Source organism: Cupressus sempervirens, chromosome 1 (genome assembly GCF_028749045.1).
Source record: "Cupressus sempervirens isolate cs-2001-9-10 chromosome 1, ASM2874904v1, whole genome shotgun sequence".
Classification (NCBI taxonomy): Eukaryota; Viridiplantae; Streptophyta; class Pinopsida; order Cupressales; family Cupressaceae; genus Cupressus; species Cupressus sempervirens.
In genome coordinates, this window is record NC_143118.1 from 523,798,862 (window position 1) to 523,823,469 (window position 24,608).

Consider the following 24,608-nt stretch of genomic DNA (forward strand, 5'->3'; position numbering starts at 1 on the left):
ACTTGGATTGCTTGGCAAACAAAGACTGATCTTCATGATCCTTAGGACTTCATCCAGATGCTTCAAGTGCTCTTCCCATGTCCTGCTATAAATAAAAATATCATCAAAAAATACCAGTAAGTACTTATTCAATTATTTGTTGAAGATGTGATTCATGCATGATTGGAATGTAGCAGGTGCATTTGTTAATCCAAATGGCATGACAAGGAACTCATAATGCTTGTAGTGACAATGAAAGGTCGTCTTTTCTATGTCTTCTTCCCTCATGCGGATTTGATGGTATTCGGAACGGAGATCTATTTTTGAAAAATCGACTACGCCATGTAGTTCATCCAGCAACTCATCTATCCTTGGAATGGGTTATCTATTTTTAATTTTTTTTTTATCAGCGCACGATAGTCCTCACATATGCGCATTGTCCCGTCCTTTTTGACCAATGCCACTGATGACCCAAAAGGGCTAGAACTGAGACAGATCCATCCTTTCTCCAGCAAATCCTTAATCGTCCTTTCTATCTCATCTTTGAATTTCTTGGGATGGCGGTAGGGTGTGGTTATGACCGGCTTGGCTCCTACTTCCAGCTCGATAGTCTGTTCAAACCCTTGATGAGGTGGTATGCCAGGAGGAATGTCTATAAAAACTCTGTGATGATCACTCAAAATATTTTGGAGATCATCATCCTAGGGAGGTGTCCATTGTCCTTTTATAGGTTCTGCTGAGACAAAACAATGTGCAGCCCAAGCAACATCATCACGCTGAAAAATTGCCTCCATCCAATGTGCAAAAACTTCCTTCGGACCTTCATTTGCCATTCCGCAGAGAACAACCTTCTTTTCATCGACAACAAAAGTGAAGTCCATCAGTTTGAAGCTCTGAGTATATTCATCAGGTGTCTCCATCCACTGTATGCCTAGAATAACCTCCATGTCATCAAGGTCCACTATGAAAAAATCCTTGGTCACTATGTGATTCGCCATTGTGATACTTAGCTAAGGAACAAGGTGTGTGCAGGGCAAAAGAATCCCTCCAGCAACCTTGACCTGGAATCCTGCATGCATCTCCGTAGGCAGACCTCTTTGCTTCACCAGAGATGAGTTTATGAAGTTTAGGGTGGCTCCACTATCGAGCATCACCATAACCCTTTGTCCTTGAAGGGTTTCCTATACATGAAAAACCGTGCACCTCAAGCTACGTGCTAGGAGATAGTTGATCCCTACCATACCAATGTTGCAATTCTTTCCATATGGCTCAAACCAACCATTTTGGTGTCTTTGTGGGGTTGGTTGTCTTCGGAGGGTATATCTTCCTATTCGTCCTCATCATCATACACGACCTCAATGTAGTGAATTTTTTCTTTCCCGAGGCATCTATGCCCAAGTTCCCATGGTCCTTTGCAATTGAAACATAGCTTCTTCCTTCGAAGCTCCTATCTAGTAGCTTCATCCAACGACTTTCTCGATGGAAGCTTGTTATCTTTGTCCCTCAGAAACACCAATGGTTTGGAATGTAACTTTGTGAGGATGACGTTGTTGATGATGCCATACTCCTTGCCTTCTTAATGGCCTCTGACACGGTGGCAGGATTGAACCCTTTTACCCAACCTTTGAATGTTTCTATCAGTCCATCCATGAAAAGCACTATCTGTCTTCTTTCAGAAATGTTCATGACCAAAACAGACAATTTTTGAAATTCTGCAATGTACTGGTCAACCGATCAAGTTTGCCTCAGTTGTGTCAAATCTTTGAAATTGAGTTCCAAATCTTTACCGTCAAATCAATCTATCAATCTCCTAGTGAATTCCACATAGGTATTTATTTAATCATGCCCCCGTGTGATGGTGTTTTAATGCCACCATTCATACGCAACTCCCTCCAAGTGTAAGGCCGCAAATATAATTGCTTCTTCTTCTGGCATGGGATTAAGCTAGAAGTATCTGCCTTCATTACCCATGCTTGCATAGTTATGGTTCCAGATCCGTCAAATGGTGATAGATTTAATTTACTCAACTTCCTCCTGAGATCATCATTAAAGTGTCTTCTGTTTCCGCCTCCCGAATATCTCACTATCAGATCTATATAATCTTTGTCCGATATATCTTCCTCCAAATTCGCATTTTTCCAATCTTCTCTTAGTTGTTCCTGTATTTCTTCAAAGGCTGGTTGCTTCCCTCCGGGTGGTGCCTCCATCCGTGGGGGGAAAGAGGCATGAAGGTCAAAAGCGTGCTGGATGAGGGTTTGCTTTATCTGACACTGAGTCCACGCTGTGACCATTTTATTCTCCGAATATTTTATTGTCTACCAACTTCTTGAGAGTCTCTTCCATGAGTCATTGAGTATCATTGATTTGTGCTTGATTCCTCGCAAGCTCTTTGAGTAGTGACACGAGTTCGACAGCTGCGGGTTCCAGTTCGGCAGCCATTCTATCAACGGAATGAGTTCTTCTACTCTTTCGGCTATAAACTCTCATTCACTGTCCACAAGCTAGCAAGATCGAAGCTCTAATACCACTGTAATGTTCCTGACCTTCGTAGGCCACTGCAAAGATGATGTGATTGTACGGAGATAAATGACTAGGGGGCTGTACGGTAGTGCAAGTAGTGATATTTTTGTTGTACGGTGACAAACAGGAATGTCGTACAATGTATGTTTGATGGTTGTACGTGTAGTCAATGATGGTGTACGATAGATGGAGAGCAAGAGGGTCGTACGGTAGATGGAGGCAAAAGGGGTCATACGGTGTAGTGGTCGTATTGTAGAAGGTAGCCAATAAGTCCATACGGATGGGAGGTGTCGGGTGTCTATACGGTGGAACAAGGAAGATCGTACGGTGTAGTAATGGAAGCCATACAATAGGTTTTGAGGGTGGTACGGACGTTGCATTGAGCGAGGTGAGTGACAGATGGGGTGCGGATGGTAAACAAGTTCAATCATGTGCCATAAACTATCAAATCCTGAATTTATCAAGTAACACCAAACAAAAATGGAGATTTGAACAAGAATATCCTTTAATTAATATTTGCCAAAAGATGGTGCTCCGATTTGCTAGATCCAAGCAAAGTGTTACAAACGACAGAATAGGGTAAGGGTTGAATCCCACCGAAACCGAAAATAGCAAAGTAGGGAAGATATTTCACTTCCGAAATGGCAAATTACAAAGAATCCCAACTAGAATTCTAAGTACAAATAAATGATCCAAATTGCATACCTATGACTACCTACAAGCCATGCTTAAATACCCTTCGGGAAAACTTTTTGAGGGTGTACAAAGATAGCCGACGGCTAAACTTACCTACGGAAACAAAACTAAAATGGGTCTGAGATATTTTAAATCAATCGGCCCATTAATAAAGATTTGATTAATAAACTATTTTATGAAGGGGATATTACACATTCCATTACGAACTTTGGTTCTCAAACAACCATTGGGAAAATGGAGACCAAAAGAATGCAATGTGCCTTGAAGTGAAGTGAGTTTTATAGACATCTTTGAGAAAAGGTAAAGTCAAAGTACATGGGAAAACATGCACATGACTTTTTTTACCTTTAAAAAGTGACTTTTAGTCAAAAATGGGTTCTAGAGATGCAATTACATGTAAAAGACTTTTCATGTAATCATGATGTGTGATTGGGTGCAAAAATTGAGATGAGTGAAAATGGAAATGGAGAATGAGATTACATGTGTGTGCGGATGATGGATGGAAATACATATAATCGCATGTGAAGAATGAGATGTGAAGTGTTGTAACACAGAAAGATGGAAATGGAATGAAATGATGCTCTTGCATGAAGTGGGAGGTGGAGTGAAATGGAACATGTTCAAGTTCTTAGGAAAGAACTTGCAACTTCTTCAAAATGAAGAAAATCCGAAAAGCAAACAAGCAAAACACAAACACAAAACAGAAATGTACATTTGGTAAAAGACTCAAACATGTCAACAAGCAAACTACTTCAATATGCAAATTTGAATTTGAAGTTTGGGAAAAAACCAAAAACATGAAAATGAACCATTTCATCATTTTTAAAGGAAAAATGCACTTTCCAAGGCATAAAAATCAACAAATGTAAAGCATCAAGCTAAAACATGCATACAATCAGCAAGATAAGCATGCAATTAATTAGCAAGAAGGAAAATGTCCACTTACTTGATGATTGTGTGCCAAAAATAAAAGAGAAAGAGACTCCAACTTTGAACAATTCTCAAACAAACTTGGATATTTTCAACCTTGCAATCATGAATTCAAATGAACACCCAATGAGGCATTTTCCATGCATAATCTCAAAAACGTGCCCTAAAATGCCTCCCAATTCCAACGGATTTTTAAAATGAAAGAAAATGAGATTTTTTTGAGAAAAATGTGATTCAAATCTGCACTTTTATAAGTCGTTTTCAGCATTGGAATGCAAGAACGTCCTTTCCAATGGCAATAGCATGAACGTTCATCATAAAACGCCTCTTGTGGAAACAAAAACGTGATCTAGAAAGGGTAAAATCTGAGTTTTTTTGCCAAAACGTGCCCTAAAATGGAGCAAAGAAAAATGTTTTTTGCAAGAGATTTCAACGTTTGATGCATACAAACACTTTAAAATGCCAAAACGCCCCTTGTGGAAAGGATTTCATGCCATGGAATGGAAAGATTTGAAGATTCCAAGCAAAAACATGTTTTTGGAAGACAAATGCATGAAGTTTTGCCTTCAATCTCCAAAAACGGGTTTGTCAAAGTCAAATGCATACATTAGAATGCAAAACGCACCTTTTTGAGGTGACTACATGTTTTAAAAACATGCAATGGGCTTTCTCAAGACCGAAACACACCTTTTGGGTGCACATGCATGTTTTAAAAATGTTTTTTTTTGCTCAAAAATGGGTTCAAAAGATGCATTTACATGTCTCATTGGCAAAACGCACATTATAGGTGCAAAGACATGTTTTAAAAACTTGCAATTGCAACCCAAATGCCAAAATGCACCTTTTAGGTGCGCATGCATATGACATAAACATCTCAACTTTTTGATGTCTTTGCATGTTTTAGTTGCAATTACATGCATTCTCCATCAAGATCGCACCTTTTGGGTGCAAATGCGTATTTTGCATATAAACATGTTGCACACAACTTAAGTGGTAAATTAAGCACATGTCAATTTGATTTTGATGAAATATCACTTAAATGGGACATAAACAATATTCACATTATCATATTAAAAATATAATATACAAATATCATTTAATAAGTAATATTTGCTAGAGCATTTGATTTAAAAATCAAAAATTAAATTGAACTATATAGTTAATATAGTCACTTAAGTGAAAAATCAAAAAGCACTCAACTTAAAAATATAACATAAAGTGCACTATAGTTACTTTAAGTGAAAAATTTAAATGATAAAGTAACTTAAAAACATAATATAAAGTGAATTTAAGTTATATTTTTCAAAAAGTGAAAGTCAAATTAAAAATATAACATGATATTTTTAATTCGTGCAATTGCATCAAAAAGGTCCACTTTTGGGGCACTAAATTGGTCATATCTTTTGATTGCCAACTCCGATTAAGCCCTAAGATAGATCAAATCAAAGGGAAAACCAAAAGCAATGACTTGAGCAAAACCAAAGAACTAAAATCCAACAAACACACACACTCAAAAACAAAGAAAATGACGTTGAAGGCCTCGTAAATCAAGCATAGGCTCAACAAACAGGAAAAACGAAAAAGACTTGATGAAAGCCTTCAGTAAAAGGATTCATTATATTAATTGGAGTTGATTGGTTGATCAATACTAACCAATTAAATAACGAACTAAACTCAGAGAAATGCAAAACTAAGTTGGAAAAGTTTCGTACTGTTACCTGCACTTTGTGTTGAGAAAATGTAGGACAACAAATTGGATGGAGGCACGCACTGAGCACATTAGCTGATTGGACATTAACAACAATACAAGTAAATAGGGTTTCCAATAGCTCTTGATTAAACTAATTAGAGGGCACGTGGATATCTACATGTGGATAAGATAAGAACAGGAACCCTAAATCTTAAACATCAGGTTAAATATGTCATTTTGTGCAAAACTTCACAATGCATGTAATAAAATGGGATATATAGATAGTTGTCAATCTAAATCATGATAATATATATAAGTATTGTATAACTATCTAGTACAACGTGATGGGACTCCAAAATTTTGGCAAAATTTTGAGCCCCAACTATGATGCCAAAAGGAAAATCTTCAAGTCTTATCCTCTAATTATGATTAGAATAGTAAACTAAATGAGAGAATGCTGGAGAATCATTATTATATGATGCCTATCTTGCTATAAGAGCTTTAGCCTTTGATATGGAGAAATGCAGTTGGTTGGATGAACATCATAAGCTGGCAAATGATCTGAGATCTATAGTCAACTCACATGCTGGGGATAACGAACTGAGATTTTTAGTTGATGGTGTCATTGCACCATTATGAGGAGAATCATCACAGCAGGGCATCGTATTACTTTTTGGCCAATTGATTCATTCAAATATGGACTTGATCAGAACTGTTTCTGAAATCCATATGAATATTATAAAGACTTGAGTTTAAAATTATAAATACTACAGCAGAATCAATAGTTCGACGCCAAAATATTATCATTGAAACTTTCTAAAGGAAAGAATGTTGTGAGTCACTGCCAGTGGAAACTAAGTTGAGAACAAGCCAAGAGTATAAAATTCAGATCATGCTTTTCAAATATTTATAGCAGATGGCTATATATGAATTTATTGGAGCGTATGAGAGAATAATAAGGAGCATCTACATCAATTCAAAATACACTTCTTGAGGCCAATAACCTTGGTTATCATTTTACTTATACTACTGGGCGAGCATCGTTGTTATGGAATCTCCAGGATCGTGTGGGTGAATTGGCACCCATGATACTTGTTTTCAATAGTGGAAGATGGTTTTACAATCATAAAGTAATTTCTGCATCAACAAAGATTCCAGTATATTGTGCAGTCCATTTCCAAAACACAAATAACCATTGTTTGGAAAATTGTGAATACAATTCAATAAGTGTGGTGAAAATGAGGATGCTGTGGTTGAAGAGTCTAAACAGAAACTTCAAGCAATGTCGTCTCCAGCCTACAATGATGCTGACCAGAATACACAGCCCAGGCGATCAGTCTTTCATTACTACGAGTTAGGAACAAAGATGGGTGTGGACATACTCGGATGCCTTGATCACTGTTCAAAAACAAGCTTTCCTACAGCATTAGAAGACAAAAATGAATGAATGAACACTATCTGCGAACCACTGTTTGAAATGGAAAGGAGTAACAAGAGCAACTGGAATCTGTAGGTGACTGGTGGACGTCTAACCCGTACGCCCGAGTAAAAGTTTGCATGGCTTGTGGAAGACATTGATGCCAAGTGTAAAAAGCTTTGTTTGGATGTTGGCCTTCATTGAAGACACAGGAGTCAGGAAGAAACTCATGCCTTAAAATGATTAGGGAAGCCGTCGAGATTCGAACCAAGCACGGGATTAATGGAAGAAGTCGCCGCATAGGCTCCATCAAAGATAAAATAAATTCTCCTATATGCCAACGTAAAGTGTTGCCTGAAACAATACCTCAATGAATTAATAAATGGAAACTATATGAAAGCCCGATAAAATTTAATTAAAGGAAATGTTTTGGAGATTTGCCGACAAAGAAGAAAAGCTCGATAATCATAAAGCTAATAGGTGATTATATTAAAAAGGGTGCAATTAAAATAATCTAAAACAAAGTATTAATAAATAAAGGATGTGATCTTAAGTATTGAAAGAGAGTAACTTTTCTATTTGAAAGGTCGCACCTTTAGAAGAGAAAGATATATATACAAGGAAGATATTGTAACAACTCATATGAGAACACTTTATATTCTCTAAAAAAGAAGCATTTTATATTTTTATTATACAGAGGGATAAGGGCTATATTATGATTTTGTAATAACAATGCCATTATTTTATTTTCAATAAAATAAAAATGTCTTTTGTTTATCTTTAACGGTGTGGAGATTTAAAACTGCAGGCGAATCGTCCTTCATAATTATATTTTAAAATTCTGTATATGATTTTGTTATCAGATAAGTGGACATGGTCAATTAAGCATTTTAAATTTGATCATCATAGGTGTTGTGAAATATTTAATTGTTTCCACAGCTGTGTCCAGTTTGTCTCAGTGGAGTTAAAATTCAATCTGGACTAATTTAAGATTGCATCATAATTGGTCTGTCGCATCTGGATTATCAAAATTACTAGCAGTATAAGTGCATTGAACATTATGAAGTTGTATGTAAAAATTCACCGAAGTTGACTCTATCACCCGAATGAGCGAAGGCACTAGTCTTTTTATTGAAGTCAGAAAATCTATACATTCCTCCTACAAGCATCAAATTAATTATTATTCAATTGTTCAAAACATTTAACCATTATTCAGCATCCAGTTTCAATTTTATTGAGTTTGAGGACCTTGCCAGCCGGAGAACTCCAGAAGTTAAATTCGCTATAGAAAAGTCTTGAACCAAGCTGTCAATGTTCAAGGTGAAGGTTAACCCGCCTGGGTGTAGCAGAGCCCAAAGTGCAGGGGAATCTAAGCGATTTTCGTTCCTTGGCCAAAACTGATTGAGAAATCCTATCGAAGAAGTGGCAGGCTCTTGGATTTCCAATCTGCAGTTTTGGGAACCAACACAACGTACCTCATATATGTTATAGAACGTCTTATATATAGTAAAATATATGGAGAATGTATATGTGATGATATAGACACACACTTAGCATATAATTGCTAATGCGAAAGAATTGGGATGGTTTTAACCAATTCTCTTATTTTCTCACTATACTCTTGGCTCCTGGGAGTTGATAGATGGTGTTGTGTAGGGAGAGGCTAAGTAAACTAGAGAATGTACTAGTGTCAAATGTCCTACGAAAACTAAATCCATGCTCTCCTTAGGAGAGGTATAGGAAGGAAAATAAGGAATCAAGGTTAAAACAAGTTAATTACTAGAAGTATTACCCGATATACTTATCATTATTTGTAATTAAGCTATTTATGTAGTAATGAATATCAAACTTTGATTCAACAAAAATAAGCATGTACCGAGTGGGTAGGGAGTATGCACAACGGGAGGAGTAAATCACTCACATGGGGCAACAGATCCCAAATAGATCATGTCCAAACTTAAACAGCAGTAAATCTACCATCCACTACGGAATCAAGTACGTGAGAGAAAGTATGCAATGAGGGGGAAACTATTACAACACGTACTAGGAAGGTTGCCAAAAGACACATCTTCAAGAATTTTTGATTTCCAAACAAGGGAAAAGAGCACGAAATTCACAATCAAAGTTGGTAAAACATTTCCTTAACCTTTTTTTATTTCAAAATGTAAAGAGGAATCTAACAATGTTTTAACATGTATACTCTGTTCCTACATTGTATCTTCATGCATTAATGTATTTTCTCCGAGTCTACTTTGTGTCTTCATGCTTAAGTGTGACTACCTCGTGTTTGCCTTATGTCTTCATGCATGTGTCTACCTTGTGTATGCTTTGTCTCTTCATTCATATGTTTTTGCATAGGTTGTTATGTACTAATAAGTGTAATTTTGCAAGTGTTTGACATATATGCAGGAAAGAGAATGATTTTGAACTATGAATTAATTAAGATCAAATCAATTGCTTGAGGGCAAGCAAATTTTGTCATAAGCCCTAATTAGTATGCACAATAAAAATATATTTGAATACATATACACTATTTAAATATCTTATTGAAATAGTTAATTTTAATTAACCTATAAATACTAAATAACAATAAAATTAAATAGAATTTATTATTATTAAATTTACTATATTTTAACAAGATATAATATGGTTATTATAACATTTATTATAGATTATTAAAATATTTTTAAAAAAATTTAAATTAAAAAATATTAAATATTCTAATAAAATTAAAATTAAATTAGGTAACATTCTCATATAAGATGTCTTTTAAAAAGACGCATCTTTTCAAAATATAAGGTATATAATTTGCATGGTTACCGAGAGACCCGTCTCCCCCCTAAAAGTCGCGTCTCGGAGACCGAGACGCGTCTCAAAGACTTTTCGCATCTCCGGAGACCTCAAAAAAGGTTGGAGACTTCATGACGAAGTCTCATGAAGTCTCCCCGTCTCCTAAACCAAAAAGTGAAGTCTCCCCAAAGTCTCCTGATAAAATATAAATGTAAAATATAATATTAAATAATTTTATATATTTTAGCCCTCATTTTAATGTTTATAATGCAAAAATTAAGACCATTGACAATTTAAATGATTAAATCATTTAAAATATTTTATTTAATAAATTAATAACTTTAAAAACATTAGAAACACTTTTTAAAAATTATTTTTATTCGACAATTTAAATGATTAAATCATTTAAAATATTTTTGGAGAGTGATGATTTTTTGGAGAGCATGATAGCGGAAGACCTTGAGATTGTTGATCACAACCTTGTGGAGTAGATGATAGTACCATCGACATACTAATACTAGATATATTTCTGTTTTTTGTTTATTGTACAAAGTGTTCATTTTTGTTTGCATATCGGCAATTCAGCATCAAACTATACTTTTTTGAATTTAAAATTTGAATATGTAATGATAATCTCAGCGATTATCAATCTGATATAATGGTGATCATATGCAATATTCGAAAAACAAATATGTCTATGAGATACAATATTGTGATCATGTGAGTTTTAAAATCTTTGACTCTATGAGTCTATTTTAATTTTTAATGTGACATTACTATTATTATTTACTTTAGTCTTACAGTATTACTATTTTCAAATTTTGTATTTACTTTTAGTATTAGACTCTTTAAACTATTAAAAAAAAATTTTAAAAAATTTGCCGTCTCCAAGTATCCTCGTCTCCTATTTGAAAAATTGCCGTACTGGTACCAGTACCAGTACCGGAGACCTCGAAGTCTCCCCGTCTCCCAGTGACCTTGATAATTTGGAAATGAAGGAACAATGGGGTATTAACAAGAAAATTTATTAAAAAATGAGGAATGGCAGAAAGCCCAAATCATCACATATAAACCATACAACATTCTTTGTGATTAAGCATATAATACCAATAATGAAGATGCAAACCTTAAATCCAATGTAGGAAACCATTTTGATAAAGAGTGACATGATTTAAGTCTAATGCTACTCTTGGCAACAACCCATGCACTACATAACTGCTTCTATTGCTTATAAGGTATATTGTTATGGATATGTGACTACGTTGAATTATATCTTTCAACTCAAAATAAACATTTTAGACATATGCATTTAATCATTGGTGAACCCATAGTCATTGTTTGAATGTAGGTCCTATATATATATCAATATATATGAACAACAATTTTGACTTCCAGAAAAATAAATCCAAACTGGCAAGTAGAAAGGCATAAGTCACCAAAACAATGCAAACGAGGTAGGAAGACCTGCCCGGTAGTTATTAAAATATTGTCTACCACCTTGGTTCCAATAGTCATCCTAGCTAGAATCAACCCCATTGCTCCAAAGGTAACTACATATGGATAGCATCTAAGAATAACTCAATGGCATGTTGCATCATATAAAAGATCTTATGCCTTAGAACTAGGAAATCACGAATCCTCTTGGATAGAAGTCTAGCCCAATTGTATTCTTTACTTACACTCTATTGGATCATAATCTCAATCATTTAGAAAGCTACATCTAAAGCTTCACTGACACCCATTAGCTTGCATTTGAGGAGGTATCTAGTATACACTTCCACTTTGTCATTCCAAGAAGTTCTCGTTGAACCCCTTATTTCCTCCTAGGCCCCTGATGTTTTTTTTGGATTCATGTTAAAACAAGTTTAGAGGGGGCCTGAAACCCCATACAAAAATCATCAAGAGATAAGCATTCAATTCATAGTGTCAAAGTAGCAGATAAACCCAGGTTTTACAAGGACCTAGAACCTCAATAAATAATACATTAGAACACATATCAAAATCCCACAAAAGGAGACACCTAATAAATGTTGGAAACGACAGGGACCAGCTAACACGGCCAAGACCAAAGTCTAGGACCAAGGACTAGAAACCAGACGAATAGGAACAAAAAGCCAAAAAGCCAAAAAGCCAAAAAAAGAAAGCAAAGCACTAGACCAGCTCTTTCACAACCTTAGCCAGATTCTTCCCAAGGCTGGCCACTTTTGCAATTGATTCCTTCACAATCAAACTAGAAGCAGCCTCAATTGCCTTCTTCATGCTCAGCATGGTACACTTCTTGGGACCTCCACTTAAAGAGACAACAACAGGGGACACAATTTCCTCCGCACTTCTCTTACCCAAATGAGCAGCAACAACACAAAGACTTGAGGTCACCATATTCATGTTTTGCTCACTATTTTTGACAAGCTGGCGAAGTTTAGGCTCATCGTCCATAACTTTACCTTGTATATCTCCTACCTTAGCGTCCAACTCCAGCCTTTTATTTTTCTCTATGTCCAAGCTTGCCTACAGATCCTTGACCATTCTTTTCAAAGAATTCACCTTGTGATACATCTAGGTATCAACCATGAGAGAAATATCAGCCCACATTTTAGCTTTGTGAAGAAATTCAAGATTTCCCTCATGCTCCTCCCCAACCATTTCATCAGGTTCATCAATTACATAGTTGCCCTACTCCTTACATTGCTTTGTATTAATTTCTTCCATCCTAGGATCTTTTGGGCCCCTAATGTTATCTTGCTCTACCTATGTTAATGGTTTCTATAAATCCACTCAACAAATGGCTCCTTTTGTTGTGGATTCACCATAGTGGGTTTTCCCATGTAAACCCCCCTAGAAGAAATGTACAACACCCTCATGAAGTTTGGCACTCTGTACGAAATAGTCACCTGCCAATCTTCATAATCAATAATGGATTCCGCTTCACTCTATTGTAATAGACTATCAAAAGCACATAAATAGGCCTAAAATTCCTTGTAATTGAAAAATGAGATTTGGACGACTTCATCCACCTCTACATGTGTAAGTGTCAACTTTAGGTGGTGCCCTTCCTCTATAGCTTGTCACTAGCTCCTTGACTCACTTCCTATCATACTATCCCAAATGAGTGATTTGATTGTGACTATATCAACACCTCAATGCTTTCCTCCTACAACTGGAGGTCAAGAAGTGGATCGCTTCCCTTTTCTCTTGCTAACCATTCATGAAACTTGTGTACTTAGTTGATCATCTTGATGTGCCTTATAATGATTTTGAGAGTTACAATACTTGCCCTACCTTCACCACACACTACTCCAATATTGTACAACACTCCTACCAAGGTACCGCCATGCTATTGCCAAGTCACTTCCACAATGTGCTAAACCCCTTACTACTACGAACTGCTTAATGCACAACTATCCAACATTGTACAAAAAAAAAGCTACCTTTTCAAAAAAACTTCACCACATAGTAAAGAAAAATTAATGAAAGTTGTGGGGCAAGCCTAGGTTGTATGCCATACGAGAAAATGAACAAGTATAGGCCAAGTTGACACCATACTCTATACGGTTGGATTAACAACAAGACTAATATGTAAAAAGGAGAAGTCTGATCCATACAATAAAACTATTTGCAGGCAAGTGGTGGATCGCATCCATACACCATATAGTAGGTCTCATGCAAAAGAAAATTGCCAAGAAGGATGACTATGTCATACGGAAAGATAAATGTCCCATACAAAAGACAAAGGACTCAATTGTACAGATTGGATTGTACATTGGGCAAGATCATCGACCCATATGGCAAATAGGGTCTATAGTGGTCGTACGGGGTACACAGAGACCATACATCAAGAAAAAATATTGGTACATACATAAGGAGTGTAAGGTCAAATGAGTCATAAGAAGAAGAAATGGTGCCACTTCATACAAACTAGTGCGTAAATAATTTTGCCTTGACTACTTCCTACCAAGAACATTGTTGAGTTCCTGGAAAGGAAGAAGTCGCATGCCAAAGCTGCCTTCGACTACTTTTGCCATAACAAGCATACCCTTGCCAAGAGGAAAGTTTATAAGCCTATTGAGAGAGAAAAATTAAGTATCTCAATAATTCACTTTACATTTTCTCACATACCATTTTATTTTTCTCATTTCTTTTTCTCCCATCTCTTGTGACTTGCTTTCCTTAGCATTTAAAAAATATTGGTTAACTTCTAAGATTTTTGGCACCTTCACTATATTTACCAATCTCATTAATTTGATAAAAAATACTAGACTTGGTCATTGAATCGTTCCTATTGTCTTGTATTTTAACTATATTGCACAAAAATAATTCCTTCATTTTTTCCATTTGCTTTTTCACCTACTTTGCTCTCTTCTATTACATAGTTTTTTTTTCTATTGATTCTTTCACAACCTACATCATCAGCTTTTCTTTTCACTCCCTTGCCCATTCTGACAATCTCATTTTCCATTAAGTGGTACTGCCACCAACAAGTACTTTGAATTCGCTTATTAAATTCATGTTCACAACAAGTGCCCAGGCCCCACATACTCTATATAAAAAATTGTATCCAACAAGGGTGTGAGTCCAATGCCTTTATAACATTCATCAATCCATTGGCCTCCATACTAGCGGTACCATGTTGCATCCACTCCATTGATCTCTAGCAACCCTATAAGGTTCGGTATGGCGCACCAACATGAGTTCGAAGTCGGTAGTGGATGGGGTTTGATGCCTATCTCTATAGAATACATGGCAAGGTCCTCATTGTAGCCACTTCGTTTGCACATGAACCAATCGTCAACCTTCACATCTAATTTCAGAAGAGATTCAATTTCTTTCCCATAACCCTCAAGGTCAATATCTTAGTCCAACTCCACCTCAGGCTCTACACCTTGCCTGATTTTATCCTCCTTCCTTTTCTTTTCCACTTCCTCATCTATCTCATACACCAAGCATCCTTCTTGCATACCTTCATAAGGTGATATCTAGTTCCATTGACCACTCGTTCATCTCGAAATTGTTGGTGTGTCAAAGTAAGCATTTGTCAAGTATCTATGGTCCTTGGCATCACAATACCATCTACTTATTTACTAACTAACCTTTCCTTGGTCATTCGATCTCCCTTGGACCCATTCTTCCTCTGGTATAAATGGCCTCTCGCGATGACTAGATTCTCTTCCAGTGTATCATCTCTACCTATTTTCCAACCACATCAAGTTGCATATCCAAGCATGTTGAATGCCAAAGTGGGTCCTCTACACTACTAGTAGATTATAAGTTTTGAGCTTTTGATAGGAACCCAAATGGCTGTATTGTCTAGAGTTGCCAACTTGATTGCCCCATTCTAACCAACCTCCTCGACTTTTAAGGTGTAAACCAGCAAACTTTAACCTTCTCTAGCTTGATTTTTTCATGGTTGTTATATTTTATAAATAACTGCCCTAGTCGGAAATTCATTTGTCTGAGGTGCTTGCCATGCCAAAATTTCCATCGACTTTGTATTGTCTTTATGGCCCATTATGTCATTAACTGCCACTTGTCCAACTTGTGACGTGTGACAAGTCATTCCTTTGAGCCTTCCATGTTACAAAGATGGTTTTCCACTACAATTCTCAATCTCGATCCATGTACTCGATAGGGACCACAGCCTCCTACTCGTACATCAATTGAAATGGTGGGTGCCCCATTGTCACCTTATAGGTTGTACAATAGGCCAACAATACCACTAAAAGTCGTTCCTTGCAATCCTAAACCTCAACACCACATGACTTGTATATGACCAACACCAGCACTTTATTTGTAGATTTTGACTAGTTGTTAGCTCTCGGGTGGTACAAATTCAAGATATTATGGAAAATCTTGAACTTTGTATCATCAGTTGAATGACATGGTTGACAAGTGCACCCCTTTATCACTTGTAATTTGAGTCTCGATGTCATACCTTGTTACTATTTTCTTGTATATGAACTTCATCGTACTGATGGCAATATTGGCAAATAGTGCTCTCGCCTCATCCCACTTCATGAGATATTTTGTGGCTGCCACAATGTCTCAACACCTATGCCTTTGACAGACCTTCACTAGTCCAATGAAATCCTGTCCTCATCTTTCAAAAAATAAAAGGGCTATGAAGAAAACAATGGCATAAAGTCTCACTATAGTGGTTTGCTTGCTCTTTGGCACGCATTGCATCCAACTAACCACTCACTGACATTCATATGCAATGTTGGTCACCACAGCCTTGCCAATAAGACTTTACGAGTCGTGGCATCTAGCCCCATATGACTGCCAACCAATCCTTTGTGTGCTTCTTTCAATACTAGATCTCCTCTTCCATGACACATCTCCATAGCATATAGTAAGCACCTTCGGATAAGGAATTTGAACTTTGTCAAGGCTCATTATTCATCGTAATAAAGTGGCCCACTTTCATGTTATAACTTAATGTTATTGCCTAGGGGAGTTTGGCCAATTATTTCAATAAAATTTATTAGAAGATAAAGTGATTATACTAACCACTTCTATTATTTATTTATTAGGCAAACTTAGAAAATAAATAAATGATTTTCAAATTATTTGTAGATTTCTAATGACACTTGTCCACTAATGTTGTCTGACCTCTACATGCTAACTTACAGTCTTTTCCCATATTTTAAGGACTACCCTAAAAAATAGGAGCTGCACCAAAAGCCTCCAAGTTGATACTCGAGTTCTCCAACTACTCCCAACCAACTCCCAATCCATCCCTAAAAAATAGGGATCCCTCCAAAAATCTAGGAGATTGCCCAAAATTTGTCAAACTAGCTCACAAACCCCTGATATATCTCTATAAGCCCCTAAAAGGTTCCCCTGCACAATTTGTTGGCCTATGAGAATTAACTGATAAGCCAACCTCGTCTGCCAAGCCGACCTACCTAAGTAGGGAACATTACATAACACATCATCAAAACCCATCTTGGCAACATCTACCTCAAAAAGGTGGAAGTTCACATCTTGGTGGTAGTGCTTCAATTTGACACAGAGGAGCAACCGACTAATCATCAAAGAATGCTTTTAAATTTCCCACTTGTAACTTGTCAAAGATATGTAAGATAATGTGCTTGAAGGTAGTTAATATGTTGCATAGGCTAAACAACAATTTATTGTATGCGAACACTCCATCTTCTACAGTGAAGGTACATTTACTTCATCCTCCTTGGCGATACTTATCTAGTTGTACTCTGAGAATCTATCTATAAAGGAAAATGTCTCATAGCCTACAACCTCCTTCACTATGGTATCAATGAATGGAATCAGGAAGGATCTTTGATTGTTGCTAGATTTAGGCACTTGAATTCCACACAGATCCTAATCTGGATTGCCTCCTTTAGGGATATTACAATAGGTGACACCAATTCACTCACTCCTACATTATGTTCGCCTCCAACATTTACTCAATCTCTTCGTGCACCTTGGCGGAGTAATTTCAATTTATTTTGTGAGATCTCTTCTACAAGGGTTGTGCACCTAGTACAAGGGGGACTTTGTGTATGCAAAGCTCTAATGGTATCCCCTTATGAGTCTATATGTTAAAGTAAACATGTCCTTGTAATCCATGAAAACCTTGAACGTGGTTGCCTTCAGTACAAGGTTGCAATTGTCGCCGACTAGGATGACCTTTGGATTATCTTCATCGCGTACTTTTATCTTCTTCACACTCGACTCTTTGTATTTTACCACCTTGTTTCTTTCAATATGACAAGCGGGTGTATTATCCACTTGTGTTCCTCCTCCTTGATTCTTTGTACTATGGGGGAAAAGTAGCACTCTCTATAGCTTGGTTCATTTCTTCAATCTCATCAATTTGTGGCATGTTGCATTTGGGGTGGAATAACCCATTTAGAGAATTTGTTTGATCATTGGAACAATCCTAAAATTCAAGCACCCCTTCATCATTAGGTTCCACTGCTTTCCTTCATCCATATTACACTCAATTTTCAGACTTTATTGTGGACGATGTCAATTCCTCGCTTACCTCTTCATTCCTCAAGTTGATGACATACTTTCTCACTTCACTCTTGATCAAGAGTTTAGTTTATTTCCAATTATGTGTTGCCCTGGCAATAATCAACGAAATTCTCCTAAGAAATGCATCATACATCTTTTTTTCCAAGGAGATAGCAACGAAATCCAAGAAAAAGCAGTATGTACCAATTGTTAAGTTTTGTATCATCAATGTCCCCAACAACTTAATGTCATGTTGATTGGTACCCACCAAGTGGATGGTTGGCAACTAGAGTGTTGGCTTCCCCAAACATTTTTAGGTTTCCTCCACCAATACATTGACTCTCCAGCCTACTTTGAGGATTGTGTTTGTCAACTTTCTTCTCATTATTTCCTCCTCAATGATAATCGACTTCCTTCTACTACTCACCGTCATGAATATAAGGTAAGTGACCTAATCAGTTTTAGGTGATGACTTTGTCATTGGTTCCCCTTGTAGCTTACACTAGTCGTAGCCAAGTATGTTGTTACCGACTATACTGGAGATTGTCAATTTTTATTGTGGTATTGTTTGTAGGTTGATCGCCTTTACAAGTATTGTTGCTTGTAGAACTCCTATCATATTCTTTTTTGACTCCAACTACAAAGGAATTCTAACAACTTCAATATAGGCTCTTTGTTGTTTCGTCATTACCAATTCTACATCATGCTTGGCCACTCAAAGTCTTTCCTTCTCCATATTTTATCAGGATTGTTTTTTCTTTAATATTTCACGTTGTATAAAATGATTTTTCTTCACTTAAGTCCCCAATAACTTTTATTTATACTTCCAATGTAGTACAGAATAAAAGGGGACATTTAATTAAATATTTCCCACAAACTATAGACTATGCATTGATAAAGTTAAATAATTAAATTTAACAACTTTATCTCCATAATAAATTATATCAATGATAAATAAATGATTTTGTTGATATTACCAGTTTACCCTCGACATGCCACTACAACTAGAAGTCGAACATGTCCATAAAGGCTAACTATAAATAGTAAGTATGCTTGAAGCTCCCTCAGATCACCTCAGAATGAACTCCAACAAACACTGCCTAGGCCAAATGGGCTCAAAGTCCCTTTTATGTTCTAGTTAGCCTACTAGACCAAGGGAAAATAGGGCAATGACAACATTGTGTTGTGAACTCTAGAAAGGAGACGTTACAATGAAGGCCATGTCTATGTTTAATTATCATGCACTATTTTTATGGGTTGTCCACAATGGAAGGAATGGGGTTTTCCAGGTGGCCTTTGCTTCATGTTTCAAGATTCCACAATGATTTTTCCTTTCACAAATCCCTATAAATTGGAGCATTGAGATAGCAATTTCATGTTGATCACCAATATTCAGATGTTGGATTGCTCAAAGACTTGCAGTGGAGATTATTGTTGTACAAGTCTCAATGAAGATTACTAATATTCTTGACCACTTTCTCATGTGGAAATTTTTCCACACAAATATGGTGTTATCTTTGGTATCATTGATTTTAAACATTCATATTGAATGTGCAATCACTTTATCACATTGAGTAATCTTTATTTCAGATTGGAAAATACCATTTAGAAGTTAATACTGTCATTTTAGTTCACCTTGTTCCTCAACAAAAATGTCTTGTGAAAGAAAGATCCCCTAAGGAAAACATGAAAATAAGTATGACAATGTTGTAAAAGGATAATGTCAAACTGTTAAGCCCACAATCCTAAGAGTTGAAATACAAAACCCCTCAAGGAAGCATGGAACTGACATAGATGAAATTAACACTTTTCATTAGCCAGACATTTAATTTGGTACATTTTGGCTGATGAATCTAAAAATCTCAACATTTAAACACAAATTGCTTAGTGCATCATAATTACTAGTACAAAATAAAATCATAAGTTCTGCCGAATATCACATGTATTCGCTAGTCCCATTAATATTAACAATCCATACATTTACAGTTCGTGTTTTTTTATGTGCTCAATGATTTAGTGAACAAAAAATAAGGTAAGCTAAGATAAACCTGACGATTGTCAAGCTGATCTAACTGATAAGATCCATGCATTCGCAGAAAAGTGACCTGAAACCATATGTTTACAGCCGATATCAGCATTAGAAGTTATGGTGAGGCACAGTATAATAACAATAATAAATACTCACCGCAAAGTCCAGCCATCCTACAGCCAGTGCTGAAGCAACTCCATCCCAGTAATCTAGATCGTCTTCAGGAATCTGGCCATAGACATTCCAAATATATAAAGATATATAATTTCTAAAAGATTACAGAAAATAATAAAGTTCCTCTATTTGTATGAGCCTAATGCATATGAGGCACGCACTATAAGTATAATTAACAGTGGCTGCATGCATTTTTTAAATGATGACAGTGGACTCTCTAATAACAGACTGAAAAAATTTACATCTTAAAAAAAAAATTATTATAATAAAAAGCATAAACAAGATGATGTGTTGCAAAGGACGAAGGACGGATTATCTATGAAGATGGTGATCAATAATAAAAAGTCATCTATAACTATGAAATAGGCCCTCAAATTTCAACAGACAATTGATTGAGGGGTATTTCAATATCCAACCAAAATGCCTTAACACTTCCAGCCGTGATAGAACAACCTTAAAACTAAGGTTGCACAGGGATGGGGTACTTCGGTAATTAGGATACAAGTACGGGTATGCTTATTTTTTCAAAATAGGGGACAAGGGTACTTGAGTATGTCAAACTTTTTTTAATTATATTTTAATATTTTATAGAAAATCTAAAATTATGAGTCATGACAATGGTTTTCCAAAACAAGAACAGTGATTAAGTTTCCTAATGTAATGTATTGTTTTCAGTTTCAAATTTTCTAAATGTTTGTAATAATAATATATGATATATGTTTAGATGCATAATAGAGAAGGCAGATTTTAAACATGAACAAGAAGATCATAAATCATATAACAATGACATATTGCAAATGATAAACTTCTGACTTGGACAGTGATAAAGTTTAATGTTAATCAGTAATGTCTCAAAGTTTCAAACTGATTACGTATTGTATTAAGCTTGATAAACAACAAGCTGATACGCAAACAAAAAACCAAAAAAAGATTAAAAATCCTAATCAAGGTCCTTAGCTATGTTCCTCCCACAGAGTACCCGGTACTTAGGGTACATGTACTCAGTACCTGGGGTACGTTTATCTGGAACTTGGGTACGTGGATACAAGTACCAGAGGTGTAGGTACATGTACCAATGCAACATAGGTTAAAACAAAGATTTTGATTATTACCATTGGGTTTAAACCAATCTGAACTGCTTTCATTCTATATTTTCAAGATTGCCAAAGAGGCAAAATATACTACAATTAATATCCAAACCTTATTATTTGTCAGACATTTTTATGAAACTGATCATATGCTACATGGTGCATATCCTCTATTCACTGGACAACTCCACAAGTTTTTCAGTGCTTGAATATGGAAAGCTTGTCTGAGTCACAGAATTTGAATGAACTCGTGCAATTAAAGAATAAAGACCAGCCTTAACAGTGATTTGATTCTAAATTGCTTGGCATAAATGTTGAAGCCCTCTACGAACAAGTCTGATTTCACTAATGCAGAACACAGCATAAATACATATAGAAATTCCATTACTGATGCCTAATTCTCAGGCTGATTACAGCAGTATTGCTTGCATCTATGGAAAAGTGCAAAAACAAATTAATGAAAAACAATATGATCAAACATATAGACTACAAAAGCATGACAAAGACCATGTGCTTTTATGACAACTATACAGTTGATCCTCTAGTCATGTGAGTGAACCCATGGCAGCTGGATCCAGGATTATCCAGTATGCTGAAAAAAGTAATAAAAAACTTAAGCTTTATATTGATGCACGCTGAAGTTAGAAAAATGTAAGGCCATCATTCATGAGCTGTGAAATTGGAAGATAAAAGCATCACTCAAAGAAAGAAAGTAAAAATGCAAGTTTTTATTTCAACTTTATAACATATTAGGCATTCATGTTTCAGAGGCTATATTCGAAAGAACTGAAAGCAATTTTTAAAGGGTTGTATCCATGAATGTCTGACCTTCAATTTGCAAAGTTTCAATTGAAGCGCTACAAGCTTTGAATAAAGCGTCACTTCTGTCGTTGAAAGAACCCTGTCATAATTCTAACAAATAGAAGAAGATGTGTTACCAGTGAAAAAAGAAATTTGCCAATATCACTTCTTCACTGGTTAGCTCCAAATAGGAATTAAATAAAAAACTCACTAGTCAATTAGTCAAGTGAAAGTAGATTAAAGAAGCAACAAATAACAAGTACCGCTAACCAATCAACCAGGCATTCAGGAAGCCAAGACAGCGAGTGCTTGTCAACATAGAATATTTCCAGAAGATTCCATATAGCCTTCAGAAAAGTTGGCTCCAGTAACTCCTGTCTCATAAAAGAGTAAATAACATGTTAAGATGTCCAATGTTCAAATATAATAGGAAAATTTCCACAAAGCTACCAAAACTCAAATGTTTTCAGAATTACAGATAGTTTAACTTGTAAGGACCATGTGTTAGCCCTCGCGGCATTATTCAGTCCCAAAGGATGTCACATAAATGAGATAAGGTAGGTTTTTTATTTTTACAATTTGACAGGATTGATCTGGGACTAGATACTTTCAATTGTTTTAATGAACCATGAACAAATAATTTATGTTATATAACAAGAAACTTTTCAAAGTGCAGCTTTATATTCCTTCAATCAGTCCACAAAATAAATGTTCACATATCTTAATATTATCTTCAAGTGAAATAGGAATTGCCTGTTTAACAATTGAAGTGTTCTGCCCAACTGATGAAGACTCATCTCTGGTAGACCCTAAAATGGTACTCATGCTACGACTGAATTCCATCACATGCTCCCACCTGAAGCCAGAAAATATATTCAGAATAACACAGAGAAATTAGCCATATCAAAAAGAATGAGATAACATACTGTTAACCTTTAGAAAGAAGATTTCAAAAGTACATTCAATCAAAGTTTATATTTGGCATTATATTTTGGTAAACAATTTAGTACCAAACAACAATCAGACAATCACAGTGCACATGGCTGGGCAACCCGAAACACCTTCTCATACCCTTGTAATCTGTGCCCATATATCCCCTTGATTTTTTTTGTTTTGCTTTCGAGTTTAAACATGTTTGATAGAGAGAATAGAAAGAGCTGGTTTATGTTACACCAAATACAATACTACGACAGCAAATATAAATATAACTTTTGCAATATTCACTTCTAAAGTCCGTCCAAAAAAGTGAAGATACACAAACAGAAAAATCTTACTATAAAAGGCTGCAGCAATAATAACTAACAAATACAAGTTCCATGCCCATTAATGGACCTTTGAGAGTTCAACCTCTTTACCGAGGTAACAAGAATGCAGTTTGGAGACCTCCGGATTCTGGATGGATTAAGATCAAATTTGACAGTGCCTTAAAGAGCAACCTAGGCCCATCTGGGCCTGGTTATGTTGCTAAGGATGATGGGGGCAGTATTCATTTTATGGAGGTTAAACGGCTACTGAATGGAACGAACAATGAAGCGGAATGTCTGCCAGCAGTAAATGCATTTTTTATGGCAAAGTAGATGGGTGTGAGGAAGCTTCCTCTGAAGGGTGACTCTCAGATAATCATAAATGGTAATAGTAAGGGAAAGGTGGATACTTAGAATTTGAAAAAGCATGTACAAAGAATTAGAATGTTGTTAGATTCTTTTGAGGAATATAGAGATAAATTTATTAATGTCCAACAAGAGACCAAAAGAGGGTGTAAGGGACTGCAAGATTACAACAAAAGACCAGCGAACAGCAGGAACACCAAACAGTGCCCAGGGAAAGAGCAAAACAAAGCGAAGCCCAAACCAAAGACCAGAAGCAGAAGCCAGCAACAAGCCAGTTTTAAGATTTCTCACGTTCTTAGGGAAGCCAATGAGATTGCAGATATGTTCTCTCATTTGAGAGTTCAAATTTCAGCTCAAGAAGGATATGAACTAGTAGAAGACTTAAGAGACATAAATGGTAATACATTGGATTATAGTTGGAGAATGTGGTTCTACCTTATATTTGATTGTCCGGACGCAAGCATTAGTGGCTGGTCACTTTGTGACTTTAAAATTCTATTTTAAGCTTTGTGGCATTGGGGATATTGTCTCATGATGATGATATCATGCGTTGGGCTGCCTACGTAATGTTGTTTGGACGGATCGAGTGGCTTCTAGAGCTTCCAAAGCCCCCTTGTTATTTGGTTGAGCCCATGTACAGTGCTTGATCACGATTACTGCCTGCAATTGTGTGGTGTGATTTGTGGTGGAGAGCTGAGCTTTCAGAGTAGAAATTATTGATCGAAGGCTACATGGGATATTTGAATTTGATGACGAAAATTTGTGGGAATACATGAAGAAATTTTTGAGGAGTACTTGAAACAAGAATTCAAGCCGCGGACAAACTTAGACATTATGTCTTGGCCTAGGCTCTCCAGCTTGGCATACATGAGGAGGCCTTAAAGATGATGTGAATGTGTGTTAATTCAGC

General features: G+C 36.1%; 1 protein-coding gene across 1 annotated transcript in view; it reads right to left on the reverse strand.

The window, feature by feature from the left end:
• LOC149578523 (nuclear pore complex Nup85-like protein) overlaps positions 1-24,608 on the reverse strand; it is a 287,051-nt gene that overhangs the window by 208,586 nt on the left and 53,857 nt on the right. Inside the window, exons 2-6 of the mRNA XM_089829616.1 lie at positions 22,842-22,944; positions 22,352-22,462; positions 22,116-22,199; positions 20,182-20,253; positions 20,045-20,101 (exon numbers count right to left, since the gene is read on the reverse strand). Coding sequence (XP_089685742.1) covers positions 20,045-20,101; positions 20,182-20,253; positions 22,116-22,199; positions 22,352-22,462; positions 22,842-22,944 — 427 coding nt within the window. The remainder of the gene's footprint in view (positions 1-20,044; positions 20,102-20,181; positions 20,254-22,115; positions 22,200-22,351; positions 22,463-22,841; positions 22,945-24,608) is intronic.